We start from the raw sequence: 26,970 nt of genomic DNA on the forward strand, positions 1-26,970 counted from the left end.
GCACGCGCCCGTAGACAACAACACAAGCGAGTCCGCAACGAGGCGCGCGGTGACGAAGGCGGTTCGGGCCGTGGTGACCAACAGCAGCAGAAAAAACGGAAGAGAGAAACATACATAAGGCACCTGGCCTGCACACACACGCACACGAGATGGCACTCGGACCGTGTGCGCGGCGACGCGTCCGCGTGGACCCCTTCACTGCTTCCCCCACACCGACGACTCGGCGCGCCGGCCTCACATCCTACCCATTTCGGCCCTCCTCCTATACCACCCCTTCCTCATCCTCAGGGGTCGTCCGCACCCATGGCTTTGCGGCGGGCCACCGCAGCAAAGAAGTCGTCGCACACGTCGAGAATCTCGTTGAGCCGCTCGTCTGCATCGCCCTTCGCCGATACCTCCATCAAGTCCTCCATCTGCTCGGAGAACGTGCGCACCGTCGAGAGGCAATATTTGCGGATCATGTCCGACTGGTCGCACTCCAGCAGCGCATCCATCACACCCGCCCATGCGTCGAGGACGTCCTCGGAGGCGGAGTTCAGCACATCCTGCACCTGCTCCATTACAGGCGGCATTGCACGCATGTTGCGTGCTACGGCCACGTTCTCGCACTCGAGCTGCACCCGAATCAACACCGTCAGGAACTCGTGCGTCGTGCTGAGCGTGTTGTCCACATGCCTCAGCATGGGGATGGAGAAGCGAGTCGTGTCGGCGAGTTCGTCGAGGTCATTCGTGATCTTCCCTGCGGCGCTGTGGATGCGGTCGACAACGGCGAACAGCACCGCCTCTACCTTGCGCACGCCCGGGAAGTGCGCGAACGCCTCGATGTACTGCACACTGACCCAGAAGAACGTCACGTAGTTCGAGTCTGCCGTGAGGCAGTGAAGAAACAGCAGCAACGGCTTTAGGGCAACCCAGCCGAACATGCCGGGCAAGTTTTTCTGGATGCACCGCTCCTGGTAGGTATTGACGATGGTAATCACCTCACGGTAGTTTTCCACTCCGAGGCGCTGAATGTGGAGCTGCGTCAGCACCGCGTCCGTCGCGGCTGTCATGTCTCGATAGAAGCGCTCAACGAAACGGCGCGCCACGCGCGTTTGCATCCCCATGGTGACAGACGGCTCCTGCGCGGCGCTCATGGCCGCACGGAGCAGCTGGTAAGGCACATCCGTCTGTCCCCTGTCAGTGCGGAGCTGCGAGAGGAGAAACTGCACAAACCTCTCACCCTCCGGGTAGTTCTTGCGCAGCAGCAGGCGTACGATCTGCTCCACAGTCTGCACGTCGATGAGCTCGGAGATGCCCGGGTGTGCCATGATTAAGTCGAGCGCGGTGCGCACGCTCACGACGACCTGATCGACGTCCTCGGAGTCGAGCACGCGGTGGAGCATCACGTTCAGCCGAAGGGCCTCCAGTGTCTGCACGTCGGAGGGGTTCGGCTTCGACATGGCCCGGATGCGATCCAGCGCCACCGTCGTCGAGAGGTGGGAGGAGCAGTGAAGCAGGTTGGCCTCGAACTGCAGCCGAATCGTTTCATAGGACCACCCTTTCTCTTCCAGCACCTGCAACACGTCGTTCATCCCTTTCGCCGCGCCGTGCAGCTGCTCGACAAAGCCGGCGTAGTCGAAGAGCGGCACCCGCACCACATCAATGTGCGAAATGAGCTGCATCGCCACGTCCGTCTGGTGCAGCGCCAGGCGACGACTTGCGCACTGAGCCAACATCTGGTACGCCTCCCTCAACCGGCGCAAGTACAAGAAGCCGCACGCGTCGTGCTCCTCCTTACGCAGGGCCTCCTCCTCCGCCGCCGTGATGGGCGGCGGTGGTGCCGAGGCAGCGCTGCCGCCGCTGGGACCCCCGCTGCCCTTGCGCTCGGCTTCTTCTTTGCCGTAGGACAAGGTTGGCGCCAGCCCCATGAGCGCCTCCGGCTGCAGGCCTGTCAGAGTCAGCTCGCCGCCCGCGGTTATACCGATCGCCCGTTGATCTGAGAACGTATTCGTCATGACCAAGTCGGAAAGTGGCATCTGGTACTGCGCCCTGCCAACGCAGAAGGATGGCGGGCAGCGCAGGTTCCATAGCGCCACTGAACCATCGCTGCCGGCAGTCGTCAGCAAGTCAGCATTGTGTCGCCACCATCGAAGTCGCACTGCATCGCCCTGCAGGGTCGTTACGGTTTGCACCGCCTGCAGTGGGTACCGGGCGTCGTAGACGGCCACAGTGCCGTCCGAAAACGAAACCGCCACGATGAAGGGCAGGAGCGGGTTAAAGTCACCGCCGTGCGCCACGGCTGGACGGCCGCCCGCGCGGCGGCAGGAGAAGGCCACGCTGTTGCTCGCTGCGGCACTCCGTGTGTCTACCAGCATGACGCTGCTATCATAGGTGCCACTCAGCACCACACTCGCGCTCCCTGGAGCCCACTCGGCAAACATAACCGGTGTCGCCGCGTCGATATTTTGGTGTGGAAACCACCGCTGCACCGGCAGAGACCCCCCTGTCAGGTCCCACAGATAAACAGACGTGTCCTGTGCTGCGAGCACGCTGGTCTTGCTCACGCGCCGGTTAACACGGACAGAGCGCACCAGCGTGGAGGACGCTGGCGCGCTCGGCGACACGGTAACGCGAGACAGCATTACCTCCGAAGAGCTGGTCAGCAGCGCGCCACATGGAGAGAATAGCCCGCTACTCTCCCGGCAGCTCTCCACTGCCACATCGCACACCAGCACACGGCCACGGCTGGAGCCGAGGAAAAGCAGGTCTTCGCACCACTCCACGCAAGAGGTCTTTGTGTCCTCTGCCATGTCTAGCCACCGCGTGCGCGCTGCTGCGTTCAGCGACGGCACGGCCTCGTCGAGGGGCATCAACCCAACCGCACTGGTGCCCATCAAAGGGCTCAGCGAGACCGCCAAGCCGTTCTCCGTGTTGTGCAGTGCTATCTGCGCGGACGTGAAGAGCACACCCTGGGCAGCGAGTGGAATGCGGCTCGTCACAAGGTCTGCGTGGTTGCGCAGCAGACCCCGCAACTGATCCCGCCTCCGCCATGAGGACGCGGCAGCGTAGTCTTGCACACTGAAAATGCTCTGCTCCATCACGCCCTCTCCTCTTCATCTATCCATGCGGCTACGAGATCACCACACAAACACGTAGAGGGGGAGAAGGTATGCGCGCGAGAGAGTGCGAGCCGGGTACAGGACAAAGATACAAAAGATGAGCCGATGAGCCGTCAAAGCGCCCACAGAGCGCACTCCCCCCTCAAAAAAAAGGTGCGCGTGTGTGCGCGACGCACGAATCAGAGAAGCAGTTCCTCTGACGTGGGGCAGAGCTAGCGTGGCAGGGGGAGAAAAAGAGGTCAGCGAGGGAGAGTGAGGGAGCACGCAAGGGGGGAGGAGGAAGGAGGGGGGTCACAGACGCAACAAGGACCACAACGCCCAGATGTGCCATTCATCGCCGTCCCGTCCAGAACGCATGCAAGGGCAGTCACAGAGCGAAAACAGAAAGGCAGCGTTGGGCCCGCTTGTATGTGTGGGGTGGGAGGGGGGGGGGCAACGAGGAGGGGAAGAGGGAGACTAGAGCGAGCACAAAGTAGCTTGCGCGGAGAGGGCGGGTGAGCACACCACTTGTAGCGCGCAGCCTCCCCCTCGCGTCCGCGCATCAACACTGCAGGTAGCTACACCGTGCTCACCTCCCAAAGGACGTCTCCCTCGTTGACCATAGCACGCGGCTTCGCAAGAGCGCTCGTTTTTCCATTTTCTTCGCTTGTGGCTTACGTTGGTCCCTGGTGTTCGTGTGCTTCCCGCGCACACCATCCGTGAAGAAGGCGAACGCATCGCACCAGTGCGCTTCGAGCTCGTGCGCACTCACGCACAAGCGTACCGAGCATGAGGCACTGCGTTAGAAGGGCAGAAAAGGTTTGGGGGTGTAAAGCACGTCGCACCACTTGCTCTCCCACTCTGCCTCTCGCCCCCTCACACGTGCCCTGTTCCTGCGTCCGCGCGCCCACGCGCACGTACGCGACAGCGGGAGGGTGGTGGCGTGCACACACACACACACATACAAGCGCCGTGTCGCAACTTCAACGGTGTCGAGGCACGTTCCGTGCGACTTTTATGGGGGACAGAGAACAGAGAAATGCATGCACACAAGAACAAAAAACGAGAGCATCACGCACCACACCTCTGAGAGAGGTAAGAGGACGTCGGCGGAGCGTGTGATGGAAAGGTAGGCAGGCGCACCCCGTCACCTCCCCAACGGGGGGAGGGGGGAAGAAGAGACGCGCATGGAGAAAGGGAGGCCGGGAGGGGGGAGGGCAACAACACGGTTGCTAGAGGCAGGAGGTGGGGTGGCGCGTGCAGAGAGGAGGAAGAGGATAACGCGAAGACGGGTTTGTCCCCAGAGTTTCCTTCGATTCTGTTCCCTCTTCCGCCCCTCTCTGCACCGGCGTCCGAGGCATGCATAGCAGCCACCTACTTGACGCTCCTAACCTCCGCTGCGTCTGCCTCTCTCTCACATTACGCCACCGCGCGGCCTCTCCTGTCTCCCTCCGCAGGCATACGCACACTGCCTCGCATCCCTCGCGCCGTAGCGTACACAAACAGAAAAAAAAACAGAAACACACACACGCCTTGCGCGCGCAGCGCACTCGCGTTGCCCCTCACCCGTTTCTCCATGCTTTCGGTTTTGCCCACGTTCATCGAGTAGCTCTGTGTTCGCCCCGCGCCCGCTCCACACGCACAGCACACACACCACCACCACAGCGTCCACCTGTCCCCGCCTCCGCTGCGACGCGGAGACGAGTTTCAGTTTTTTCGGTGTTTCGCGTGTTCTGATTTTCGGGTCCTGTGCGGCCACCGTGTGCGTGGCGGGTCTAAGAAGAGAGCCAGGGGCTGTGGCATTTCGGTTCACTTGCGCCGCGCCAGCAGGGAGCGGGAGCGGGAGCGGGAGAGGACAGCGGGCTCCAGAGGGGGAGGATGCGCCGTTGCAAAGGAAAAGCGAGAAGATGGGGTACAACACTACGGGGGGGGGCCGCTGTGCGTGTGTGTGTATGGAGAGACACAAGAGGAAATAAAGAGGGAGAAACGCATCAGAGAAAGAAACAAAGAAGTTACGTGCGCCTCCACCACGCACGCGCCCGTCCCCTCCCCCCTCTCTCCCCAATAATGCCGCCGTGCGCCAGTGCCCTCGTGTGCGCAGCTGTGGGTGGAGAAGAACATACGCACCGGTGCAGCGGTTGAAAAACGGGGGTGATAAGGGGACAGAGGAAGTGCGGAGGCGTTGTCGCCGCTCTCCTCCGTTCACAGTCGTTTAACGCATCCGCTGCCGTCCGCACTCGCACCCACGAGTGCATGTGAGGAAGTCCATCTATGGAAGTCGATGCATGCACGCGGATGGGCAGGGTGGATTTCAGACTGTGTCACTGTCGCGGGCGAATGAGGCGAGCTCGAGAGAGGATGAAGGGAGGGAGGGGGGAGGCAACGTGTCGACGCGGGCAACCTGCTCACGATGCAAGTACGCCCCGCTAGCAGCACAAACAACATAATGCAGTAAAAACAACACAAGCAAAGGAGGAGGCTAATAATCGCAGCGGGCAGCGGCAGTCCTTTTCACTGATGGTGCCGCTGCCCGTCACGATGGCGGCGTCCCCCGCCGGAGCCTCCCATGCCAACAAGGGCGGGTTTGTCCCCTAGTTTCCCTTTCTATTCTGGCATGGCGCTGCGTCCTCTGCAGCAGCCCCGGCGGCGGCCCATTCGTCTCGCTCTCTCTTCACCAGTTGTCTGCCCACATGGGCAGGGTCGACTGCACAGCAGTGAAGGAGTTAAGATAAAAAAGAGTGACGGGAGTGAGTGTGTGCGTGGGGGAGGGGGGGGGGCAGCAGTCCGTCAGTGCTCGCCACCTCTGTCCGTGTAGGGTGAGAACGCGCTCACTCGATCAGCTCGCACTCCGTTGGCTTCGCCGCCTCGGGCCGCCGCTCCTGCACGCGAGCAACGAACCGCGCGTACCGCACGTGCACAAGCCCCGCAACAAGCAGACCGCCGGCAGCAAGGCACGTTGCAACAATGAACGGCGTCTCGATGCACACCGAACGGTTGCACTCCTGCGACGTGCTCAGCTGCAGCTTGCGGTGCTGCATGTCCACGTACATGCCGAACAGGAGCCGGTTGAACACAATCACGCAGATCACCATCACCGTGAACGACATGTTGTACAGCGTGTTGTGGAAGCTCTCGAACAGGCACGTGAAGATAAGAGCCTGCAGCGCCGCGTTGAAGCCATTCACGATGTACCCAACGATGTATGGAAACAGAATCAGCTTGCCCGGCAGCACAAGCAGCAGCACACCACCAACAGTCGCCAGTGTCGGGCTCACGAACAGCGCAGCAGTCACCAGCACGCGGCGGCGCCCGCTCCTACCCTTCATGTGTTGCACATACGCCTCAAACAGTCCGAACGCGATGCGGCCTACGCTGTTACCCAGGCCAACGAATGCAGTGTACAGCGCAGCCGTCTGCTCGCTCCGCGGATTTCCCGTTTTCGCGATTGAGATGGTGCTCCCGTTGTACGACATCATGATCCCCATCGGGGAAACACAAAACATGTACAGCAGAATCAGCCACAGGTCCAGCGATTTCAAGTAGTCCAGCACCGTCGAGCCCGGGTAGCGTGGGTCCTGGCGCGAGCTCGACTCCGACTCCGGCGAGTCGTCCATGCCCACAGTATCATCGCCCCCCGTCGGCATCACGTTCGCCACCTCAGCGCCGACCGACGCGTAGTGCTCCGACGCAGGCGCCTCGTACGCCAGCGCAATCGCGCGCAGCTCGAGATCCGACGGCGCGGCCTCATTCATCCCGCCAAGCCACCGCAGCGGCAGCAGCATCAGGAACAGGCACAGCATCAGCACAGAGACCACAACGCCGATCGCCAACTCCACCGAGCGCGGCACGTGGCTCACGTACGACACAACCGGTGTCTCCACAGTGAAGAACACGATCATCGTCAGCACGACCGCGTATCCCACTATCAGGCGTCGCACAGGCACGAACTTGAACTCGTACAGAGGCTTTGTCGCGCGCAGCAGCGCAACCTCCTCGGCACTCTTCCCGCGCAGCCGCCACCAGTTCATGTAGTACAGTGGTAGCACAATCAGCGCGCTCGAGCACACCGTCACAGCGGCGATGAACGCGCCCAGGAAGTAGATGAACCCGATCAAGTTGCCTTTGAACAGCGTCGTGCTCAGGCACGCAAAGATCGTGCTGCCCAGCCCCGTCATCACCTTCGCGAGGCACACGACAGGGCCGCGGTTGCGCGGGAATATCTCGAACAGCGTCGAGATGTACGTCGTGTCGATCAGCCCACTCGCCAGGTTCAGGAACGCGTAGAACATGCTGATCGTCGCCACGTTGCCGGGGATCGCGCCAGAGAAGGTCTGCGCAAGGCCCACCGTCCCGATCACGCCCATGGCAAGGCAGATCACGAAGTTCGTGAACGGCCCGAGCATCTCGAAGATCACGCTGAACGGCAGCATAGAGAAGAAGAACACAAGTCCTACAGTGCTCACTGTCGACAGGTCCCCGGCGGACAGTTCGAACTGGTCGCGGAGCTGCGTCGTGTATAGGTCGTAAGTGTACGGCAGCGATACGCAGATCCCGCAGAACAGTCCGCACACAAGGATGGCGAATCGGTTCATCTCGCTTACCGGATGCAGCCCCTTCTCGCGGCGTGCGTGCAGGTACTGCAGCTGCGAGAACCAGTTCGACAGCTGCATCATCTCGTCAGCTTATGGGCGGAGAAGGGGAGAGGGGATGGTGTGGGAGAGAACGTGAGGATGTGGTGAGAGGCGCGCAGAGATGTCGGCTGCTTGCGTCGACGAGAAAACGAAAAGATGAGAAAAGGAAGGATATGCGTACCATATACATGTATGGAGAAGTGGTTGTAGCCGTATCGGAGAGAGAGCGGTGGTGGCAGTGGTGGCTGTTCGATGGCCGGTGGTGCGGTGTGTGGCGTTGAAGAGTGAAGGGAGGAGGGGGGACGAGATCGGATGTGTCAAGTGGGGTAGAGGGAGAGGATCAGGGGCAAAAGGGTGGCGGTAGTTCCGCCACAGCACGCGGTGGATACGCGCCGGCAGTGCCTCCATTGCTCATGTCTTCACGCACTCAGTGCACTTGCCCACGATTATGCGAGGTGGAGACGAGGGCAGTTGAAGCGCACGCACAATCCACGACGGCTCCACACGCACCCAACCAACAACAGGAGAGACACCCAGGCGACTCATAGGGGGAGGGGGGACGCGCATCATGCAACAAGCGCACACGTGCGGTGCTGCTCCGCGGGAGTGTCGCGAAGTGTTGCTGAGCAGCCTCTGTGCTTCGGAGTAAGGAGAGCAGTCTTCTAATTTTGATTTTTTACCGCCTCGCTTTCTTCACTGGGACGCTTGCGTATGTTTGCACAGATATTGAACAGCCTCCTGCGGCACAGTGGCGGATTTCTTTCCGAGGGAGGCTCGACCGACTAGTCGCAGAAGCGACGAGCTAGTTCGGTGCGTGCGTGTGTGTGTGTGTGTGTGTGCCCGCTTATCTGCGTCTGTTGCCGCGTCGCGCCAGTTTTCCAGTCCCTTCCGCCATCTCCCCCCTCACCGTTCACGCAGAGCTATATACAGAGAAGCTCATGACTGTTCAGCTGCTCACTGCGTCAGGCGTGGAGTGGAAGAGACGACAAGAGGAAGAGCGAGCGCGAGAAGCAGCGAGACGAAAACAATGAAGAAGGCGCCACCCGCTGCAGCAACAAGTTCACAGAGTAGGGGGTCGGGAGGCGACTTCGTCAAGCGTGTCTAGGATTCAAAAGCTATGGGCACACACACACACACACACACTGGAGGGAAGAGAAGAGGGGGTGACGCGTGACTACGCGTGCTACACAGAGAGAGCTCATTGAATATCGACCAAGAGAGAGAGACAGAAATATTGGAAGAGGTCTGCAGCATCATTACGCTGGACATTCAAGAGGCCAAGAGAGAGACACACACACACACCACTCGCCACAAAACACGCGCTGCAACATCCGAAACTAACATATAAACTAATAAAAGACACCCATACACAAAAGAGATGCAACAGAAATAAAACAGGAGAGCACACCGTCACAACACACGCGCACACGCAAGTGTTTGCCTGCATTCCTTTTCTTTGTTTTGTTTTGTTTTTCGTCTCCTGAACGTGCAACTGTGGGATGAGCAGCATCGCCTTTTGTTACGTAAAACAAAGGATGTACGATTTGGTGTGTGTGTGTGTGTGGTGACAGAGTAGGGGAAGAGGAGGGGGGCGGATGCACCCTTGTCCAGGGATTGCATCCATCTTGCTCTTTCCGTTGCCCTTGGCCTCCCATCCGCTTTTTATGTTTTGTTTGGGTGTGTGCGAGTGCGTGCGTGTTGTTGTTAGGAGAAACAAAACTCATGATATACTAGCGAAACAAAATGTGCTTTTTTATTTATTATGAGGAGTCGTCGCACTAGTGTGTAGCCGTTCGTGTTTCCCTGCCCATGCGTCTGTCGATATCTCAGCATCAGCGGATCGCTGCTCTTCTCTGCAGCCGCACTTCCACTCGCCTGTCTCTACTTCTCCCCGCTACAAGCCGCACACAGAGTGCGGGAGACTATTCTGAGTGGTGTGCTGGAGTTGATTTTCGTCTCGGCTCGACTCCAGTCTGCTCTGCTGTGCTCGAGGCAGACAACCTTTGCCTTTCGCACTGGGCCGCTGCTGTTTCTCGGTCTGCCTCTATGTCCTCCGTCCTCCCTCTCCACGCCCGTGGGCCACCACGTGCAAGGAAAGGGGCAGCATGGAGAAGAGGGAAGAGAAAGATCAACTCGTCACAAACGCACACCCACGACGCCGAAGTAAAACATCGAAACTACTACAATATACACGCGCACACACACAGAGAAAAAACGGTGTGGATATGGCCAGACTATCGCGCTTGCGAGAGAGGCAGTGGAGTGGGGTGGGGAGGGGCGGGGGGCTGAGCAAGGCGGGAGCCGTCCGCGCTCACTTAAAGTTTTTTTTTCCTTTCAAGCCGCTTCCTTTTTTTTTCGTCGCCGGCAACGCCACATACGGTGGCGAAGGAGATAAAAAAAAGTACGTGGTGGTACCTGAGCACGCATCACACACAACGACTTCAACACCCACCCACACATCAGGTGGTGCCAGAGCGCCGGCGCAAGAGGAACACGCAATATATTGACACGTACATACATACACAGATACATTATACGTGCATGACATTACATATATGTGTGTGTTGGGGGGGGGTAGACATGTATGAACGCATATACCGACGTGAAGGCTTGCAAGCGCATCCGCCTCCTCCTGTGGTTCGCATGTAGGAATGAATTCGATGGTTGTACGTGACGTTGCCGACGGTTCGACATGTGCGGCAGTGATGGTGGTGGTGACAGGAGTGAGGAGAGCTTGGTGCACTTGTGAATGCAAGCATACATCACGCTTACGCAGTGATGCATCCCAACACAGCAAGTGCACACACACAAGAAAAAGTAGCATGGCGCGCGTACAAAAGACGTCACCCTCTCCCGTCACACCCGACGTCTCCAGTTAAACAGCAACCCGCATACAAGAGCGCGCAGAGAGAGCGAGAAAGACATGGAAGAGGCAGTGCGCGGTGAGTCGGTCGAGGGGTGCGTTCGTTTCGACAGGGGGGGGGCAGGAGAGAGACAGACAGAGAGAGAAGGATGAAGAAAACGGGGCTTCAACCCTCGCCATTGTTATTGGACGCTACCGCCGAAACACACACACGCACTCACAACCGAAAAATAAACGACAGACAACAGCAGAAACCACCACCGCAGACACGCTCACAAACGCACGTGTAAGCACACAAACGTAAACGAAAACATATTTTTTTTTCAGCTACGCGGAACTATGCGCTCACGGGCGCGCGAAAAAAGAGAGGGAGACGGAAGGGGAAAGGGGGGAGACAAGCAAAAGAAACGCGAACGAATGCATATGTGTACGTGTCATGTGTGCGTGCGTCAGGTCAAAAACAAAACACACACTCACACGCGCGTAGACATCTATATATATAATATATACAATATATATTATATATAATATATATATATATGGGTGTGTGCGTTAAATAGCACGCATCGCAAAGAGCGAAGAGGGCCAACGCCAACGACGAACAAAAAAAGGAAGATGCGCGGGAACGCTAAAGGAGGGTAAAAACAAACGAAACGCCTACGTGACCTCAAGCATGCGCAGCAGTGGGACGATGGAAGCTAAGGAGGGACCGTCAAAGCGCATGCACGTCTGCGCCTGCCTTCCTCTGCCCCGCGCTTCTCTCCCGTCGCCGCCACACACCTTGAGCGAGCAGACAGGAGGGGAGACGATGCACCGCCGTTTCCTGCGTTTCCTGTGGGAATATGAAAAGAAGCCGATGAACACAAATAAGCCCTACAACACCAACTTCAAGTACACCGCAGCACGTTCAACGATGCGGATTGCGCTTGGAGGTGTGAACCAAAGTGAGTGTGACATCATTGCAGTCGCAAACACGGGAGAGAGGAAACGACACTACACCAACATAGAGACCAACACGTGACCAAATACTCCGGTACCTTTGCCATCCCGTTGCTCTGCTTCGCTAATACGCCTCAGTACGATGAGGGAATACACGTCTGCTTCATCAGCATGTCCGCTCTACAGACGAACACGTCCGCAACCGATATACGCGCATACACAGCCACAGCCCATCCACCCCTGTTGCACGGAGGCCACATCCTGGCCGTCTAGGACGGGACGTCTGCTGTCGAACCGGGCTATGCGTCTAGCGGGCCCGTCGTGTCCTTCTTCGCCTCTTCTTCGGATACGCGCTGCACCACTGGCGCAGCACACACCTAGATGGACCACGTGCCTGGATCTGAGCGGGCCGCACCCAGGGTCCTGCGCGAGGGCGGAAGCAGTGGGCGCCCATCGTACGGGTAACAGTGGCTGGCTCACGTGCATGCCGGATGAACTCAGCGAGGAAGCCGGCCAGCCTCGGGCCAGGGCCCTCTCAGAGACGGCGCCCTGCCTGTGTGCCGTGTGTCGCCCTCAGTCACTCCAGCCCGCGGCATTCCACAATATCGTGCAGTCACTCTCCGCCTTGCAGCCGGGATAACTCGACGGTGGAGCTCGGGGCGCTCACGTCAGACTTCCGGCATCTGTGCCGCATCAGCCCACACGGTTGCACGGAGGAGGTGGCGCACATGTTTCGGCACACATGCACCGCGGGGGCTGATTCGTATGGATTTCGTCGCGCCTCCTCTGCCCATCACTCGTGCCCTGCTGGCCTCTCGATGCCCTGCTTGGATGTCATGCACCATGCCGGCTGCGGTCCGCAGCGCGTGCGCACAGTGCTCGCATTTTCGCATCGTGGGGCCTGTTCCAGGAGGACCTCGGTGTCTGGCGGGTTCGCCGTCCTCCATCCTCCATGTCTGACCGTGTCACGGAGGGAGGGCGTGTCTGGACGGCCTGCCCGCGTGTGCCGCAACAGGTGGGATGCTGCCACGGACTCGTGGCGGCATGGAGCACACCACCCTCTCCTGAACCCGCATGCCTCTGACAGGAGCGGGTGTGTCAAGGGGAAGGGGCCCACGCATACGCATGCACCTCCGCACAAAGAGCTCATCGCCTGTCCTCCTGAGGAGGCAGCCACACACACCTGACAGAGGGAAGCCCCGTCCAGCGCGACCGAGGTGTGCGTCAAGCGTCGTGCGCTTCGCGAGTCTCGCGTGGCATATCGGGCACAGCACCGGGCCGGACGCCCTCATAGCATAAACTCAGGCAGGGGGAGAGGTGCCGCAATGCTAGCGGAGCAGTGGGCAGCACACCATCTGCACGCCATCGTGTTGCGGTCACGCACCAACCACTGTGGGAATCCAAAGCACGGCCAGATGCCCGTGCAGCACTGGGCGAGGATGCCCACCTGTCGTCTCGCGAGCTCGGCACCCTTGTTCCTCCGGTGTGGGACGGCTGTGGCCAGGTAGCGTTTGCCGCCGCGTGCCGCATCGTGCCGCGCACGTTTTTTTTCGGGGGGGGGGAGAGTGTGTGTGGGAGGGGGGGGGATGTCGGCCTCTGGCGTCTGAGGCCGGTGATCGAGTCCGTCATCCGTGCAGTCGGCATCGGCGTCCCAGAAACCGCTGACTCTGCGCAACCGTGCCGACTTCGTTGTTGTGTTCCACTCTCCCCAAAGCCGTCACAGACAGACGAGCACGAGAGGCGCACGCGACGGGCCCGCAGCGCGCGTGCACGTCTCTGAAAGCACAAACGAAGCACAGGCCAACATCAAAAGAAAAGGAGACGGCCCACTGAGATGGAAGCAGGGAGGGGAGGGGAGGGGGGGGGAACAAGGGCAAAGCGAACACATGTGAGAGGCTGCGAAAACCACCTGACGGCCGGCATCAGAAGTCACGAGAAAAAAGAATGTGTGCTTCCCTGCAAGGCCGTCGTCTGTGGAGAGAGAGATGTGCGGGGTCTGGATCTAGTTGTCTGTAACGCTGCCTCACATCGTTGCTCACGTATATGTGTGTGTGTACGCGCTTGAAGGCGTGCGTGTACACACACACCACACCGTCTCCCCGTATCGGCGCGGTCTGTAGGTAGAAGGGAACAAGGAAGAAGAGGAGCATAGAGCAAGTGCCGTGTGAGAGGGGGAGGGGGGGGCGCAAAGAAGAACGAGAAGCGAGTCGAGCGGCGTTGAGGATGAATGAGCCCCAGGACAAAAAACGGGGGCAACCAACTCGCACGTCGTCATGTAGACCCAGGCACACAAACACAGACACACAAGGCAGAGGCGTGCAACAAACAGAGTCGGGTGGCAAGACGGAAGTGAGGGCGGGGGAAGTTGCGAGCGAAGGGGGCGCGCGCGCGAGAAAGAGAGAGAGGACCTGCACAGAAAAGCAATGCACTTCGCGGGCGGATGTGGCAGCAGAAACAGTGACGAAGGATGCAACACACACTGCACGTATGATGAGTAGCAGTCAGTGCTGACAAGGAGAAAGAAAGGTATGATGGAAGGGAGAACAGGGCGACCCGGAGCAAGTCACAAGACCTGGCAAGCATCTCCGTCAACCTCGCGCCCCGACGTATCACTCCCACTTCTTTTCCCCTCGCACCTCTTGCCCTTCCCTCACCGTTTCAACTGCCCCGAACTGCACCCAGATCGGCACACTACCTCCGCAGTGCGGCAAGCGAGATTCCTTTCAGTATCCAGCTGAGGCTTCACATTTCCTTCGTTATTGCTCAAGGACGAGACCCTTTACATTCGCGTCCTCTGTCGCAAACGGTTTCGCCGCCTTCATGGGAGCCGTTCCGGCCGTCGGCTCTGATCCTTCGGCGCCTGAAGCTCGCAGGCGCTCTCGCGTGCGCTTCACAAAGGCGGCGTAGCGGAAGTGGATCGCCAGGGCGACAATGATGCCGAAGAACGCGAGCACCGTGGATACAATAATCGGCGTCCTCACACAAGACTTGACGTTGCACTCGCGGTCTATCGGGATGTGGAGCCTCCTCTGCTCCTTTTCGATGGTCCGGCCGAACATCCCAAGGTTGAAGGAGATGATGGAGCACATCTGCACGAAGAAACTGAGGTTGTACAAGAAGTTGTGGTTGCTCTCAAACATGCAGGGGAAGATGAGGGCGTTGATGCCCGCAAATATGCCCTCCTCCATGTAGACGAGGATAAAGGGCAGCAGCACGGCCTTGCCCGGCAGGAAGAGCAGGAAGAGGCCGGCGAGGAAGGCCATCGCCGGGGATATGGGAAGCGCCATGGACACCAGCACCTTGCGGTTGTCGGGGTCCTGGTGCTGTACGTACGCCTCGAAAAGACCGAAGGCGATACGACCAACGCTGCTACCCACGCCGAGGAAGGCTGTGTACAGTGCGGACAGCTGTCCGGTGCGCTTGTGGCCAGTCAGGGCGATGGAAATGGTGGACGAGTTGTACAAGACGATGACGCCCATGCAACCGTAGAAAATGAAGAGCAGCATGATCAGCCACACATCGATGTTGAGGAGGTAGTCTTTAACGGTACCCTCGTAACGGGGGTCCTGGTGCGCGTACCTGTTAATGACGTCCTCGCTCTGGCTGCTCGCCCCAGTGCCGTTGCGGAAGGGCTGCAGGACTTCACCGCTGCCCTCATTGCTCGTACGCACCTCCTGGCCAAAGTCGTCAAGCTGCACCAGGCGAGCATCCTCATCGACATCCTTGGTGCGCGCGGCCTCCTCAGAGTCCCCCGACCGCTCCAACCCTGATTCCATTTCGTTCATGCCGCCGAGGGCGGGGAAAGGCAGCAGCATCACAAAGATGGAGCATGTCAACACCACCGTCATGACGCCAACCACGATCCTGCTGCTTCTGCTGACGCTCGGCACGTATGCAAGGACTGGCGCCTCAGTCGTGAAAAAAACGAGCAGCACTAGTACCACAGCGTAGCCCATGATCATGCGCGGCATTGGGACGAACTTGCGCTCGTAGTAGGTGACCGTAGACTTCAGAGTGGCGATCTGCTCCGGCGTCTTGCCCTGGCGTCGCCACCAGTTCACGATGTACGGTGGCAATACAATGACGAAGCTGGCCCAAATGCACACGACGATGACAAACGACGTAATGAAGTAGATGAAACCGTCGATGCTGCCCTCGAAGAAGGTGCTGCTCATTGCGGCGAACACAGAGCTGCCCAGTCCGGTCATCACCTTCGCGAGGCACACGATAGGGCCGCGGTTGCGCGGAAAAACCTCAACGAGTGTCGATACATAGGACATATCGATCAGCCCGCTCGCCGTGTTGAGGAAGGCGTAGAAGATCGTGATGGTGATGGTGTTGCCAGTAATGTGGCCGCGGAAGACGCCAGCAAGGCCGACACCGCCGATAGCGGTGGCAGCGGTGCATAACCAGAAGATAGAAAAGGGGCCGAACGGCTGGAAGATAAAGGTGTACGGGATCGTAAAATAGCAGAAAACGAGACCCACGGTGCTGACGATGGTCAGGTCGCTCGAGGTCAACTTGAACTGGGTGCGGAACTCGGTGGTGAAGAGGTCGAAAGCATACGTCAGCGAGGCGCACATGCTGCAGAAGAAGCAGCAGACAAAGAGGTGGAGGCGGCGGAGCTCAGAGACTGGGTGAAGTCCTTTCTCCTTGCGCTGCTGCACCTCACGCGTCTGCGAGAAGATGTGGCTTCCCAGCTTCTTCAACCTGTTCACAAGTGCTGAGCCACGCGAAGACATCGCTGGAGGAAGAGGCGCAAGTAAGAGGTGGAGCGAAGGTCAAAAAGCAAACTGCAAAGGTGGATGAGGAGGCGGTGGCGGTCTTTCACTCGTTAGAAGTTTCCTGTTTTGCCTATGCGCGAGCGTATGGGCGTGGGCCTGTTTGGGTTTGTGTCTGTGTATAGGAGGGGTGAGGGAGGAGGGGGGCAGGTGTGTGTCCCGTCCTGAGAACAGAGTGAGCGTGAAGCGTAGAGAGCGTGCTCAGGGATTGGAGTTGGGGTGGTTTGCTTGTTGCGTATCGCGACTTGAGCCGTGCGACGAAAGCGTGCAGGGGAGAGGGCAGGGCATATCAACGGAGAAGCATGAAGAAAGGAAAAAGATGGTGCGACAGGGAAAGGAGGGCGTACGCGTGACTGAAGAGGGAAGAGGCCGGGGGAGGGGGCTCCCCTCGACAGCTGGTTCAGGCGCCTATCAGAGCAGAGGCTGGGAGGCGTCGTGTGCGCCGTTCTCCCAGGGAAGGCGGAAAGAAGAGAGCAGAGGAGGCACCAACAACGAAAGGAAAGCTTCATTGCCGCGCTCTCCCCCCCTTCCATGTGCGCGGGCGTTTCGCAGAGTCTTCTGAAAGCTGGCTTTGCCCCACTTTAGACCCACCGCGTTGGCCCGCTCCCACCACCTTCCGCCACGTGTCGATACCCGATCGCGCAATGGCCATTCAGAGAGCAGTCAAACCGCCTTTTTTTCTTTCTCGTTTTGTCCTGCCTGCGTGTGTGTGTGTGTGTGTGTGTGTGCGGGTGTGCGCACAGACCAGAGTGAGGTGCCACCTGTTCCTCCCGCCTCCTGTCTCACCGGGTGGGGGGACATGGAGGAGGTCGGGTAGGCGCGACGTACTATGAAAATGCGGACAGTGGAAAGAACGAGAGAATGGGGGGCCATATGGTCACTGCGGCCCTATCTCAAAGAAAATGAACACGAGAGGCAACACTGACAGGTAGAATAAAGATAGCACTTGCAGCAGCAGCAGCAGAGAGGGAGAAAAGAAAAACTCAGTCGCCAACCCTGGTCCTCTTCGCGCCGTTACGTTCTGAGTAACGCACACAGAAGATGAAGAAGATGAGCAGGCAAAGAACAGGGAGAAAGAAGACTTCGCAGAGGCTGGCGCCCTCAGTTTCTGGCCAAAGAAGAGGAGAGAATGCAAGAATTCGTCTTCAGCACTCACTGCCGACGAAACGCCTTCCCCGTCGTGCATGCGCACGCAGGACACGACGACAAAATGGAGAAAAAGGCTCAGCAGGAAGGCGCAGCGCTGACTTCAACACAGCCAAGTGCCGACAGCACTGCCATGAGCAACCACGTACGCCTACACACGCCCCCTGCCCCCTGCCCCCTAGTTCTTGTTTGCATCAGGGGTGGAGGATGCAGCCGTTGCGTTCTGCGCGAATGGTGCGCATCAGCTCGTGCACGGCGGAGCTGACAACGTAGCGGGCGTGGGCGAAGAAGATGCCAAAGGCCGCCGCGGCGAGTGGCAGCAAGCACAGCCCCCGGAACTCCCACATGAGCAGCGAAATGGGGAAGAGCATCGCGAGGAAGAAACAGATGCCCATCGCCAAGTCCTTGAAGCGGTGCAGAGAGTAGAAGTCGAGCAGAAAGACCAGCGCAAGGACGCCAAGGCTGACAATCACCGGCACCCCGCCGAGCAAAATGTAGATGCGGCAGCCGTACTGGACGTACTGCAGGGCGCAGAAGGAGGCCACCGCGAACAGGAATGGGAAGCCGTTCGGGATGTTCAGCACTACGAATTGAAAGCCCTCTCGCACATTAACGTGCGTCATTTGATATCGCAGCTGCTGCCTCGCCGCGGGCATGATGTACATCAGCGTGTACAGCTGCCAGAGACAGAAGGAAAGGATGACGGTGATGCCGCACCAGAGCCAGGAGAAGCGCTCCTTGCGTCCCAGGTTGATCTGAATCAGCAGCGTCGGGATGATGACGTCGCAGATGCCCAGCAGGATCGTCACGGCGGAAGCGAAAATCAGCAGTTTGTTGCGCCGCAGTCGAAGCAACAGCGGTAGAGGCTCGAAATGGGCCTGCATTACGACATTTGACACGATGATGGCGACGATACAGAGGTACGCCATCCAGAGCAGCCCAAAGACGATGGTGGTGTTGCAGAGACCCCCCATGTCAAACCCCTCCGACACACACATCGCCGTGGTGATGGCAAGCGCCACCGAAAACAAGGTAACGGACAAGAAAAAATGCAGCACCACACGGCGCCGCCGCTGCACGTACTTGTAGTACTGTTGGCTCTCACGGTAACGCCGCACCTTCTCCATCGTCTTGCGCAGCGCCGCCCGCGACGGGGCGGGGAGGGGCTCGAGTGGGTCGTACTGCACGATGCACTGCTCCTTCGACTCTAGGAGGCGCATCCGATTCACAATTTCCTGACTCACCGTGTCGTACGGTGCCGCGCCGTGCAGCCGGACTACCAGCGGGTAGACAACACAGATGCGCTTCGCCACGTACTCCCACAGCACCGGGTGCTGACAGAGCTGATACCAACTGCGGCACACACACGATAGGACGCCGATCCAACCGAAGCTATCGCCGTCGTTGCGGATCACATCAATAAAAACATTGAGCAGCAGATCCCGCGGGAGTCTCTCTACGTGCGACACCCCTCGCTTCATCACGAACGTGCCGGAGCTGTCGTCGTCCGCCGTCGCCTCCCCGTCCGACACGAGAGAAGAGGGGAAGGACGAGCTGAGCACCGCATGTGTGTGAAGGGCAAACATTCCCCGCACGCACAGGAGAGAGAAACGCAAGCGAAGCGGGGAAAAACAGCCGCACGAAGAGACAGAGCGAGAGAGGAAGAGAAAGGGAAAAAATGAGGTCAGTGCCGTTTGTTGGGCTGTTGGGTAGCGTTATCAGCGTGAGCTTGTACGCCGACGTCGCCTCTCCTTTCCGCTGCCCTCCTCCCCCCTCGCTATCTCGATTGCCAACGTGTATATCTCTGTACGCGCGCACGTGTGCGTATATTCTTGCTTCCCTCTCTGTGCGCTTCTTCGGAAAATATAGGAGGGGGAATGGGGCCGCCGTGAAGCGCACCGCCACACCTTCCCTTAAAACCTTAGACGGTTATTCTTCTTTGGTCACACCGACAAGGGTGAGCGTGTTCTGGTGTGGTGGGCGAGCCGCAGTAGCGGGAAAAAGGCCGCCACTGGAGCAGCTCCTAGGCCGCACCCGCCCGCGCGACAGCGCCAACACGAAATGTGGGGAGAAAAAATAGGGGGAAAAGTCGTCTCTGCTCGGACTTCCGAGGCATCTGGGTCTCGCGCTGTTTGTGTTTCAAGCAATGAAGCCACGGAGACGGCCCAGTACGCGTGTGCGTGTGTGTGCGCGCGCTGGAGAGATCAACACGCAAGAGCACGTCCCCCTCTCCCCACGACAACGCGAGCGACACGAAAGTGAGATCGAGGGACAGTACACGAAACGAGAGAAGACCCACGCGCTGCGAAAAGCACTCTCAGATGAACGCCAGAAGTGCCGCGATGGAGAGAGAGCTGAGGTGAAAAGACAAGGCCAGACAACACCGTGAGGAAGATAAACGAGTGGAGCACAACGAACGTTGTGACGGGCAAAATAAAAAGTACGAGACAAGGAGAGCGACCCAAGCAGGTGGAGCAGGAAGGCGTGAAAGGGAGATCTGGTGGTGGTAAGAGGGGTTAGGAGAGTATGTGAAGAACACCCGGTGGTGCTCTTGGTGGTATGAGGCGCGCGGCCGTGATGATGATGAACCAAGAAGCACGAAGGAAGGGGGTCGATCAGGAGTTGCGAGCACGAGATGCTCCGACAGTCGGGAAACGCAGCGGGGGTGATGCGTTGATGTTGCGTTCGTGCTGAGAGCGTGGTCGCGGCCAACAACGATTCTTTCTTTTTTTGGCGTGTTCATTCTGCTCTACGGCATCAGTTAAACGACACTCTATCCCGGGCTGTCACAGGCTCATCGCGTAGTGCGAAGCAGCCGTAGACACGCCATACAGCAATGCGCCGAATCTGTCATTCGAGAAGGGCACCTGCCTCAAACTCTAATCACCCGCATCGCAGGTTGCCTCACAGCCGCTTCCACGTTGTGCTGGTCCCCACCGCGTGCGTCCCCCTCGGGGTGGCTCAGGCCCCCCCCCTCCACCACCACCATTAGGCAGCGAGAGGGCCGGGCGTGGGATACGCTCGAGTCACGCTGGCACTCTGCCTACCATATGGGTGGCACAGACGTGTTTGCTGTCGCAGGCGGCTCCGACGCCACGCCGTCCAAGAAGGGACCGCCGACATCAGCATCCATGCATCGCCCTCTGACCTCCCCGCGTCTCCGGCTCCTGACCCTGTCACCACCACAGGTGGTTCGGCATTGGAAAGGGCTAGGACGGGGGGGGGCTGCTGGACTTCTCCCCATACGCAGAGTGGGGGTTCGTGCTGGACCCTGTGATACCACGCACTGGGCAGTGTGCCCCCACCCCTCACTCCTGTCACCAGAGAATCAGACTCGGCACCATAAACGAAACAGGGCACGCACACACGATAAAACAAGAGAGCAGGAGTGGTGGGGGAAGCGAGTTGAGGCGCTCCAGACATCATCTTCCCCTTTTCTCCTCAGGGCATCTCGGCGATCGGCTTGGGGTGACGGGGTGGGCCAGGATATTGTCCTTGCACTTGCGAATTTGGTAAGACAGCGCGGAGAGTACCCGGTGGAGGTGCTCCATTAGCCCCTTCATATCCTCGTATACAAGGATGCCAAAGCGCGTCGTAAAGTCGTGAAAAGCATCCTCGAACTCGGCCCTCAGCCGTGTGCACTCGACCTCGTGTTCGTCGCGCTTCTGCGTCTCGGTCAGATAGAGCGCCTGCATCTTGGCATCCACGTCCTTCTTGGGCTGGAGCTTGTCGCACTGACTCCTCAAGAGCCTCAGCGTCTTCTCCGCCTTGGATTTGCGCTCGCGACTTTCTTTCAACTCACGCTGGTCCTCTGCTATCTGCTTGAAGCGGGTGGAGAGCGAGTAGTCCAGCTCCTCCATCAAGTCCTGCAGAAGGACACCATCCTGCACCTCCTCGATGCCACTCACAAGGGTGCCGCTGGACTGGATGATGACGGGAATATGGGTATCGGTGGTCAAAAGCTGCAGGGAGGCGGCGACGCCGGCCAAGGCGCGCGTGAAGCGCTCGGTGCACGCGTGCAGCTCCTTCAGCGCCTTTTTGTGCTGCTTAATAGCCGCCTTGTACTTGCTCACAGTCGCCTCGGGCGACGCCAACACCACCTCACCCTTCTCAGGCTTGGTGACTGCCAGAGTACCGGGTTTACCAAACGCCGAGAAGATTTTCATGTGGTTTTCTAGATTCTATCAGGGGAGGGGCAAGGATGGTAGAATCACTGCTGCCTCTGGAATCCTTTAGTGAAGCCTCTTGCCCGCACGGCAACGTGCTTGTTGTGAGCGAAGGAGAAAGGAGAGTGTTGCCTGGTTGTACGTTCGCCTCCGTGTCGTCTGCCTGCGCAAGCAGAGTGAGGCGCTGAAGAGAATGTGCAAGCCAAAAAGATGCACAATAAAGGCATGCATGCCACAGTCCGATGGGCTCCAATGACTCCCGCTCGCGCCTGGGCGTGGATGGTTGGAAAAAGATGAGCACGAAAGGCACGGCGAGGGGGCGAGGGGAGGGGAGGGAGGGACACGCAAGGGTGGAGATGCACACGTCGACGTCGCTCAACCGCTAGAATGGAGTATGGATGTGAACAGAAAACGGAAAAGGCGGCAAAAAAAAATAGGCCACCGAGCTTGTGTGTACACACACACACTAACACAATATGGTGGCGGCACAGGGGGTCTCGCCACACCTCTCCCCCGCCCGAGGACGGCACGGCTATCGAATAAAACAACAGCACCTGATCCGCCGCTGCTCGGCTCTAACACCTTCCCTTTTCCGTCTTTTTGCTGTGTACGAACTCCCTGCACGTTTTCGAGCCTCTTTGTGGCCTACATGCCCTCGACATGAGCGCCGCTATCGTGTATTTGAGCAGTTGGTGCATGCTGAAGCAGAAAGGGGTAACAAGAAGCGAGGAACGCACGTAGGTGCTATGACGGCGCCGTCGCGCCATCATAGCCGCAGCACCCACACCGCAAAGGTTCCGTGACGGTCAGCGAACATCCGCCCGACGGCTCTTCCTGTCGCTTGCGAAGGGTCTTCCGAGCGTCCACGATCCAGTTTGCTGTCTCGCACATGGGGCACACCCATTCCCGTGAGCCTCGCTGCGCTGCCTCGCCGGCCACTCGAGCGTTGCGTTCATGTGCGCACTCCATTATGCGCACCCGCCACGAGTCATCATCGTCACCGTCACCGTCAGCTGTGTCGTCTCTTGATAATGCGCGACGCACATCGGCAGTATTCACCTCCCCGTCAAAGGTGGAGACGAGCAGATCGGCAAGCACCTCCAGCGAGCGTGCCCGCTCCTCCGCGGTGAGTGGGTGTCTCTGCTGCGACGCACTCATTTTACAGTCCTGTGTGTGCGTCTGCGTTGGTCCAGAAATTGGATAGTCGCCTGCGCGGTTCATCTCGAGACGCAGTCTTTGCAACAACAAAAAATGAATCCATCAAGTCGACAAATCTTCAGTCAAACCCCCGCCGCATGGCTCACTCTCACTCCGCCGCGCACGTGCTCTACTGCAGAGGGGTAGCAGCGGGGGAGGCCAGTTTAGGTATGGGAAAAGAGGAGAACGGAAAAGAGAGTCAAAAAAACAACAATACGGCACCATAAGCGAAAGGAGTGACAGAGGGATGAGTAGCGGAGACAGAGGGGAGCATGTGGCACACGCTAGACTCGCATAAGAATCAGGTAAATAGTGAGGAGCGTGAGCAGAGGGCCCACTGCGCTCCTCCTTGACCTCTGTTCCTTTCCCGGGCGCACTTCCCGACCGACGGTGGCGCGCGGAAGTTGGGCTGTATATTTCTCCGACGCTATCTTTGATAGATGATACGAGAGAAAAGAGGCAGTCGCTTACTCTCTCTTAAAGCAAAGCGGGTGGAAAACGAGTCGTGCGGGGACGCCTCTCTCTGTCGTCCTCCTGTCCCCACGCCCACACCCTCGCGCGGCCCCCTTTGCCCGCCACCCACACTCGCCATCGGGCTGGGGATAGCGGCAGTGGGCCGAGGTCAGAGTCTCAAGAAGCGCTCATGCGCACAACCATTGCGCTTGCACAAAGTGAAGGTGGTTTGATGAGCACCATCGCCTCTGCTACACGTCGTTCGTTTATCGAGTCGACTATCCTCTCTTGTTTGCGGCGGTGGTCATTAAGCATACGTACGCACGCACAGCTGCCGAGAGCGCATGCCGAGCATGAGGCTTTTGCAAAGAAGCCTTTACAGGATGTCACATGAATTCAGCAAAGAAGAATAAGATGCGCACCTCACAGCCACACGCGTGTGTGTGTGCACCTGTAAGGCGAAGAAAGCGCACAACTAAGCATCGAAAAGAGCTGAAGAAACTGAAGAGCGGTGAGTCGGAGACAGCTGCTAAAAGACAACCCAAGAATGGGAAGAGATTGGCGAAGACACGCACACGCACACACACACACACAGCACTGAGCAAGTGAAAAATAAAAAGGAGAAATCGCAGAGAGAGAGACTGAGACAGGCACAGCAGCTCCGCTGAGCGATGCTCTCCGCCACTAGCGTATCTAGGCGCGCCAGCTGAGCGTTGGAGAGTGCGTGTGGCTGCGTGTATGTGTGCGTGGAGGTGAGAGCGAGTGAGAGACGTCGAGGAAGATGCGGGGAAGAGATAACAAGCCGTAAAAGAAGAGAGAAGAAAGAACGAAGAGGAGTCAGCGCACACGAAGCGATCCAATGTGTGAGGCATCAGCAGTGTGATGTAGTGACAGCGCGTGGTTACACAGCCAGCCTCCTCCTCCTTTGCCTCCTTCACTACCCCTCATCTTTTGAGGCGCCTTGTCCTCCTCTTTGCATCCCTTGCTCCTCGGCTCCCCCCACCACCACCGAAAACAGTCGCAGTGTTTCCACCTTTGACTCATCCATCATCGTCCTCCCCCTTCCCAACTCTCCCTGGGCCAATCAGTCCGTCAGCCGCACAACGCGTACACCGAAATACGCACAGACCTGCGGTCACTCAGCAAAGACGCCACAAACGCACCGAGAGAGAGCAAAGACGCAGCAGACGTAAAACGACAAAAAAGAAAAGAGCGGAGCTGGCGGCATCCCTCCCTCTCCCTCTCCCCCACCAAACTACAGAACCAGATACAGCACTCCCCAGCGAACTGTAAAGGAAGCCCGCAAAGAACTGGAGAGGGATACCGTGCGTGCAGGTGGTTGCCTACAGACAGAAAGACACACATTCACCAACGCGGACTCCACTCGCGTTGCTGACGCCACAGCACCCACCCACCCCTCCCCGACATACACACAAAACCGTCTCTGCCTCACCATCTCACGCACATGCGCTACGAAGCAGCGATAATTCAGAGGTTGGAGAGCACTAACAAAACAATGAAACGGTGAAGGACGCGCACGGGTGCTCGCAGCCACCCAACACACCGGCAGCGGGACAGACAGACAAGAAAAGCACAAACAAAAATGCCAACGCACCACAAGCGAGAAGAGCGCCATAGCGGAAGATGGCGCTGGTGGATGGCGAAGTCAGGCAAGAACACATCCACACGCACGAGGACAACAACAAAACGAGCGCACGCAGAAGGATAAAAGAAGAACGCCACACGATCTACCAGTCAGAAGAAGTAGCATTCATCCCAACAGCACATGCCATAGACTTTGGGAGGTAGACAGCAATGGAAGGGAGGGAAGGGGCGTAATGGCGAATGCCAATGTGGACTGGGAAAACGAACAATGTCAGTGAGGGGTTACATATTTCTTTTTCTCGCGCCGCTTTTTGCTCCTTCTCGTTGCTCTACCGCTACATAACACAGCAGCAGCTATCTTTCTTCACCTCGTGCCCCTCGCCGTTACCGCCCTCCGCCGTGGTGCTCACCTTGCTTTTTTCCTTCGAGTTCTCCGCTGGCGAAGCGCGGTTCCCCTGGATGACCATGTGTATCAGCACCGAAGGTTTCTGCGTCTCGTCATTCGCATCCCCAACGTTCGTGTCGCTCGACACAAGGCACGCCTTCCGCTCCGAGAGCGTGAGATGCCCCGTCAGCGAGTCGCCATCATTCAGCACGCGTCCTGCCTTAAGCACGCGGATCCCCGAATTGGAAATGCGCCCTGCCAGCTCCTTCATATCATCTGGCCAGTTCGAGCGGAACTGCGCCTTCACCATCTCAATTGTAGTCTCACAGCCGTTCGGCTGCATGAGGGGAACAGAGCCGTGCACCACACGTCCCGAGTAGGTGGACGGGCAGGCCCCCGTCAGAACGTATCGAATGCGCACACGTTCCATGGCTATTGCAGGAGACTTGCTCATACGTGTACGTAAGTCTGTGTGTATGTCTGGGTGATTATGTGGGTGTAAGTGCGCTACAGCAACGTCAAGGAAGCGCAGAGAGCAATGGGAACACACACGCACACTTACAAGGAGTAAAAGGCTGGATGAACCCCACAGCGGGGTGGAGAGAGAGAAAGCAGCTAAGGGATTAACAGGTGTATGGTACCGCGCGCAAACGTCCTATTGATTCGAAAGGGCGGCAGCAGCACAGAAATAGACGTGTTGTCTGATAATAGATGTAGGTCTTGGGTGTCCGTGTGCGTGTGTGTGTGTGTGTGTATGAAGAGATGTAAGTGCAAGCGCAGCGGTGGAAACGCAGATGGAGGTGGACAGGAGTGACAAAGGGAGAAAGTGCGCGCGGAAGGGGCCAGGTGTCTGATGACGATGATGTCTGCACAAGTCAAACGCTTAGACACCTTAATCACACTAACTGGGTCTTCGTCAATGGAGCGCACACACGCACACCACAAACAGGCCAAAGCAACGGAGGAGTCGAACGGTGAATAGGCAAAGGAAGAAAATGAGAGCGAGCGCGAAAAGCAAGGGGAGCAATGTGGAAGACGACGACGCACGCGAAAAGTGGTGAAACAGAGAGATGGTGATATGTATACAGAGGGTGAAGGGCGGAAGTGCTGCCCCCAGTGAACCTGCGGCGATGAGGTATGATGCACCTGCTGTGCGTTTTGTAATGCGCGTAGGTGGGTGAGTGTTGTTGGGTGGACGCAAAGGAGCGTGAGTGAGTTTTGTTCTCTGCACGGGTGTGCGAGGGAGGGAGGGGGTGCAAGAGAGTAGCACAGCAAAGAACAAAAAAGAATGCGTTCGTTAAGGTGGGGAGAAGGGGAGGATGGGCACAGTGGAGAGACACAATCATCAAAGATGCGGCCAGAGGTGGAAGAGAGCACTCCCTCACATGTGCGCGCACACATCTACATATGCCGGCTGCAGAGCAGCCGTTCGAGTGGGCACTGCTTTGCCGACTCGTATGCGCTACTACCGTGCCTTGCTGCGTCTTAGAAAAGATACTGTAACACGCGCAGACATCAGTCATGGCCACCGCGACCGACAACACGGCACGCCCTTACTGTGGCAATTCCTGTACGGCAGTCGCTGAACCTCCTCCGCATTGGGTTCGACCCCTCGATGTTGTGCCGCTGTTTTTCCTTTAAGTGGTCGGTGGACGTGAAAAGAAAAGAAAACAGCGCACATCATCGCAACTCGCCAGTTGCACGCCAATCCATTGAATCTGGCC

The 26,970-nt window shown here is 58.3% G+C and overlaps 7 protein-coding genes across 7 annotated transcripts; all 7 read right to left on the bottom strand.

Moving 5' to 3' along the window:
• Nucleotides 1-284: 284 nt before the first annotated feature.
• LMXM_21_1569 (conserved hypothetical protein) lies at nt 285-3,080 on the bottom strand (the record flags this gene model as incomplete). The annotated part of the gene is made up of 1 exon (XM_003875373.1): nt 285-3,080. One exon carries the CDS (start codon nt 3,078-3,080, stop codon nt 285-287), a length of 2,796 nt encoding a protein of 931 aa, XP_003875422.1.
• Nucleotides 3,081-5,908: 2,828 nt separating this feature from the next.
• LMXM_21_1570 (hypothetical protein, unknown function) lies at nt 5,909-7,753 on the bottom strand (the record flags this gene model as incomplete). The annotated part of the gene is made up of 1 exon (XM_003875374.1): nt 5,909-7,753. The coding sequence occupies one exon, from the start codon at nt 7,751-7,753 to the stop codon at nt 5,909-5,911; it is 1,845 nt and encodes a 614-aa protein (XP_003875423.1).
• A 6,516-nt stretch (nt 7,754-14,269) lies between these two features.
• LMXM_21_1580 (hypothetical protein, unknown function) lies at nt 14,270-16,255 on the bottom strand (the record flags this gene model as incomplete). Its single annotated transcript, XM_003875375.1, has 1 exon — nt 14,270-16,255. One exon carries the CDS (start codon nt 16,253-16,255, stop codon nt 14,270-14,272), a length of 1,986 nt encoding a protein of 661 aa, XP_003875424.1.
• A 1,379-nt stretch (nt 16,256-17,634) lies between these two features.
• Nucleotides 17,635-19,026, bottom strand: LMXM_21_1590 (conserved hypothetical protein; the record flags this gene model as incomplete). Its single annotated transcript, XM_003875376.1, has 1 exon — nt 17,635-19,026. One exon carries the CDS (start codon nt 19,024-19,026, stop codon nt 17,635-17,637), a length of 1,392 nt encoding a protein of 463 aa, XP_003875425.1.
• Nucleotides 19,027-20,862: 1,836 nt separating this feature from the next.
• Nucleotides 20,863-21,606, bottom strand: LMXM_21_1600 (hypothetical protein, unknown function; the record flags this gene model as incomplete). The annotated part of the gene is made up of 1 exon (XM_003875377.1): nt 20,863-21,606. One exon carries the CDS (start codon nt 21,604-21,606, stop codon nt 20,863-20,865), a length of 744 nt encoding a protein of 247 aa, XP_003875426.1.
• A 744-nt stretch (nt 21,607-22,350) lies between these two features.
• LMXM_21_1605 (conserved hypothetical protein) lies at nt 22,351-22,827 on the bottom strand (the record flags this gene model as incomplete). The annotated part of the gene is made up of 1 exon (XM_003875378.1): nt 22,351-22,827. One exon carries the CDS (start codon nt 22,825-22,827, stop codon nt 22,351-22,353), a length of 477 nt encoding a protein of 158 aa, XP_003875427.1.
• Nucleotides 22,828-25,196: 2,369 nt separating this feature from the next.
• On the bottom strand, nt 25,197-25,676 carry LMXM_21_1610 (conserved hypothetical protein; the record flags this gene model as incomplete). Its single annotated transcript, XM_003875379.1, has 1 exon — nt 25,197-25,676. One exon carries the CDS (start codon nt 25,674-25,676, stop codon nt 25,197-25,199), a length of 480 nt encoding a protein of 159 aa, XP_003875428.1.
• Between the last annotated feature and the right edge of the window lie 1,294 nt (nt 25,677-26,970).

The sequence above is a fragment of the Leishmania mexicana genome, chromosome 21 (genome assembly GCF_000234665.1).
Source record: "Leishmania mexicana MHOM/GT/2001/U1103 complete genome, chromosome 21".
NCBI lineage: Eukaryota > Euglenozoa > Kinetoplastea > Trypanosomatida > Trypanosomatidae > Leishmania > Leishmania mexicana.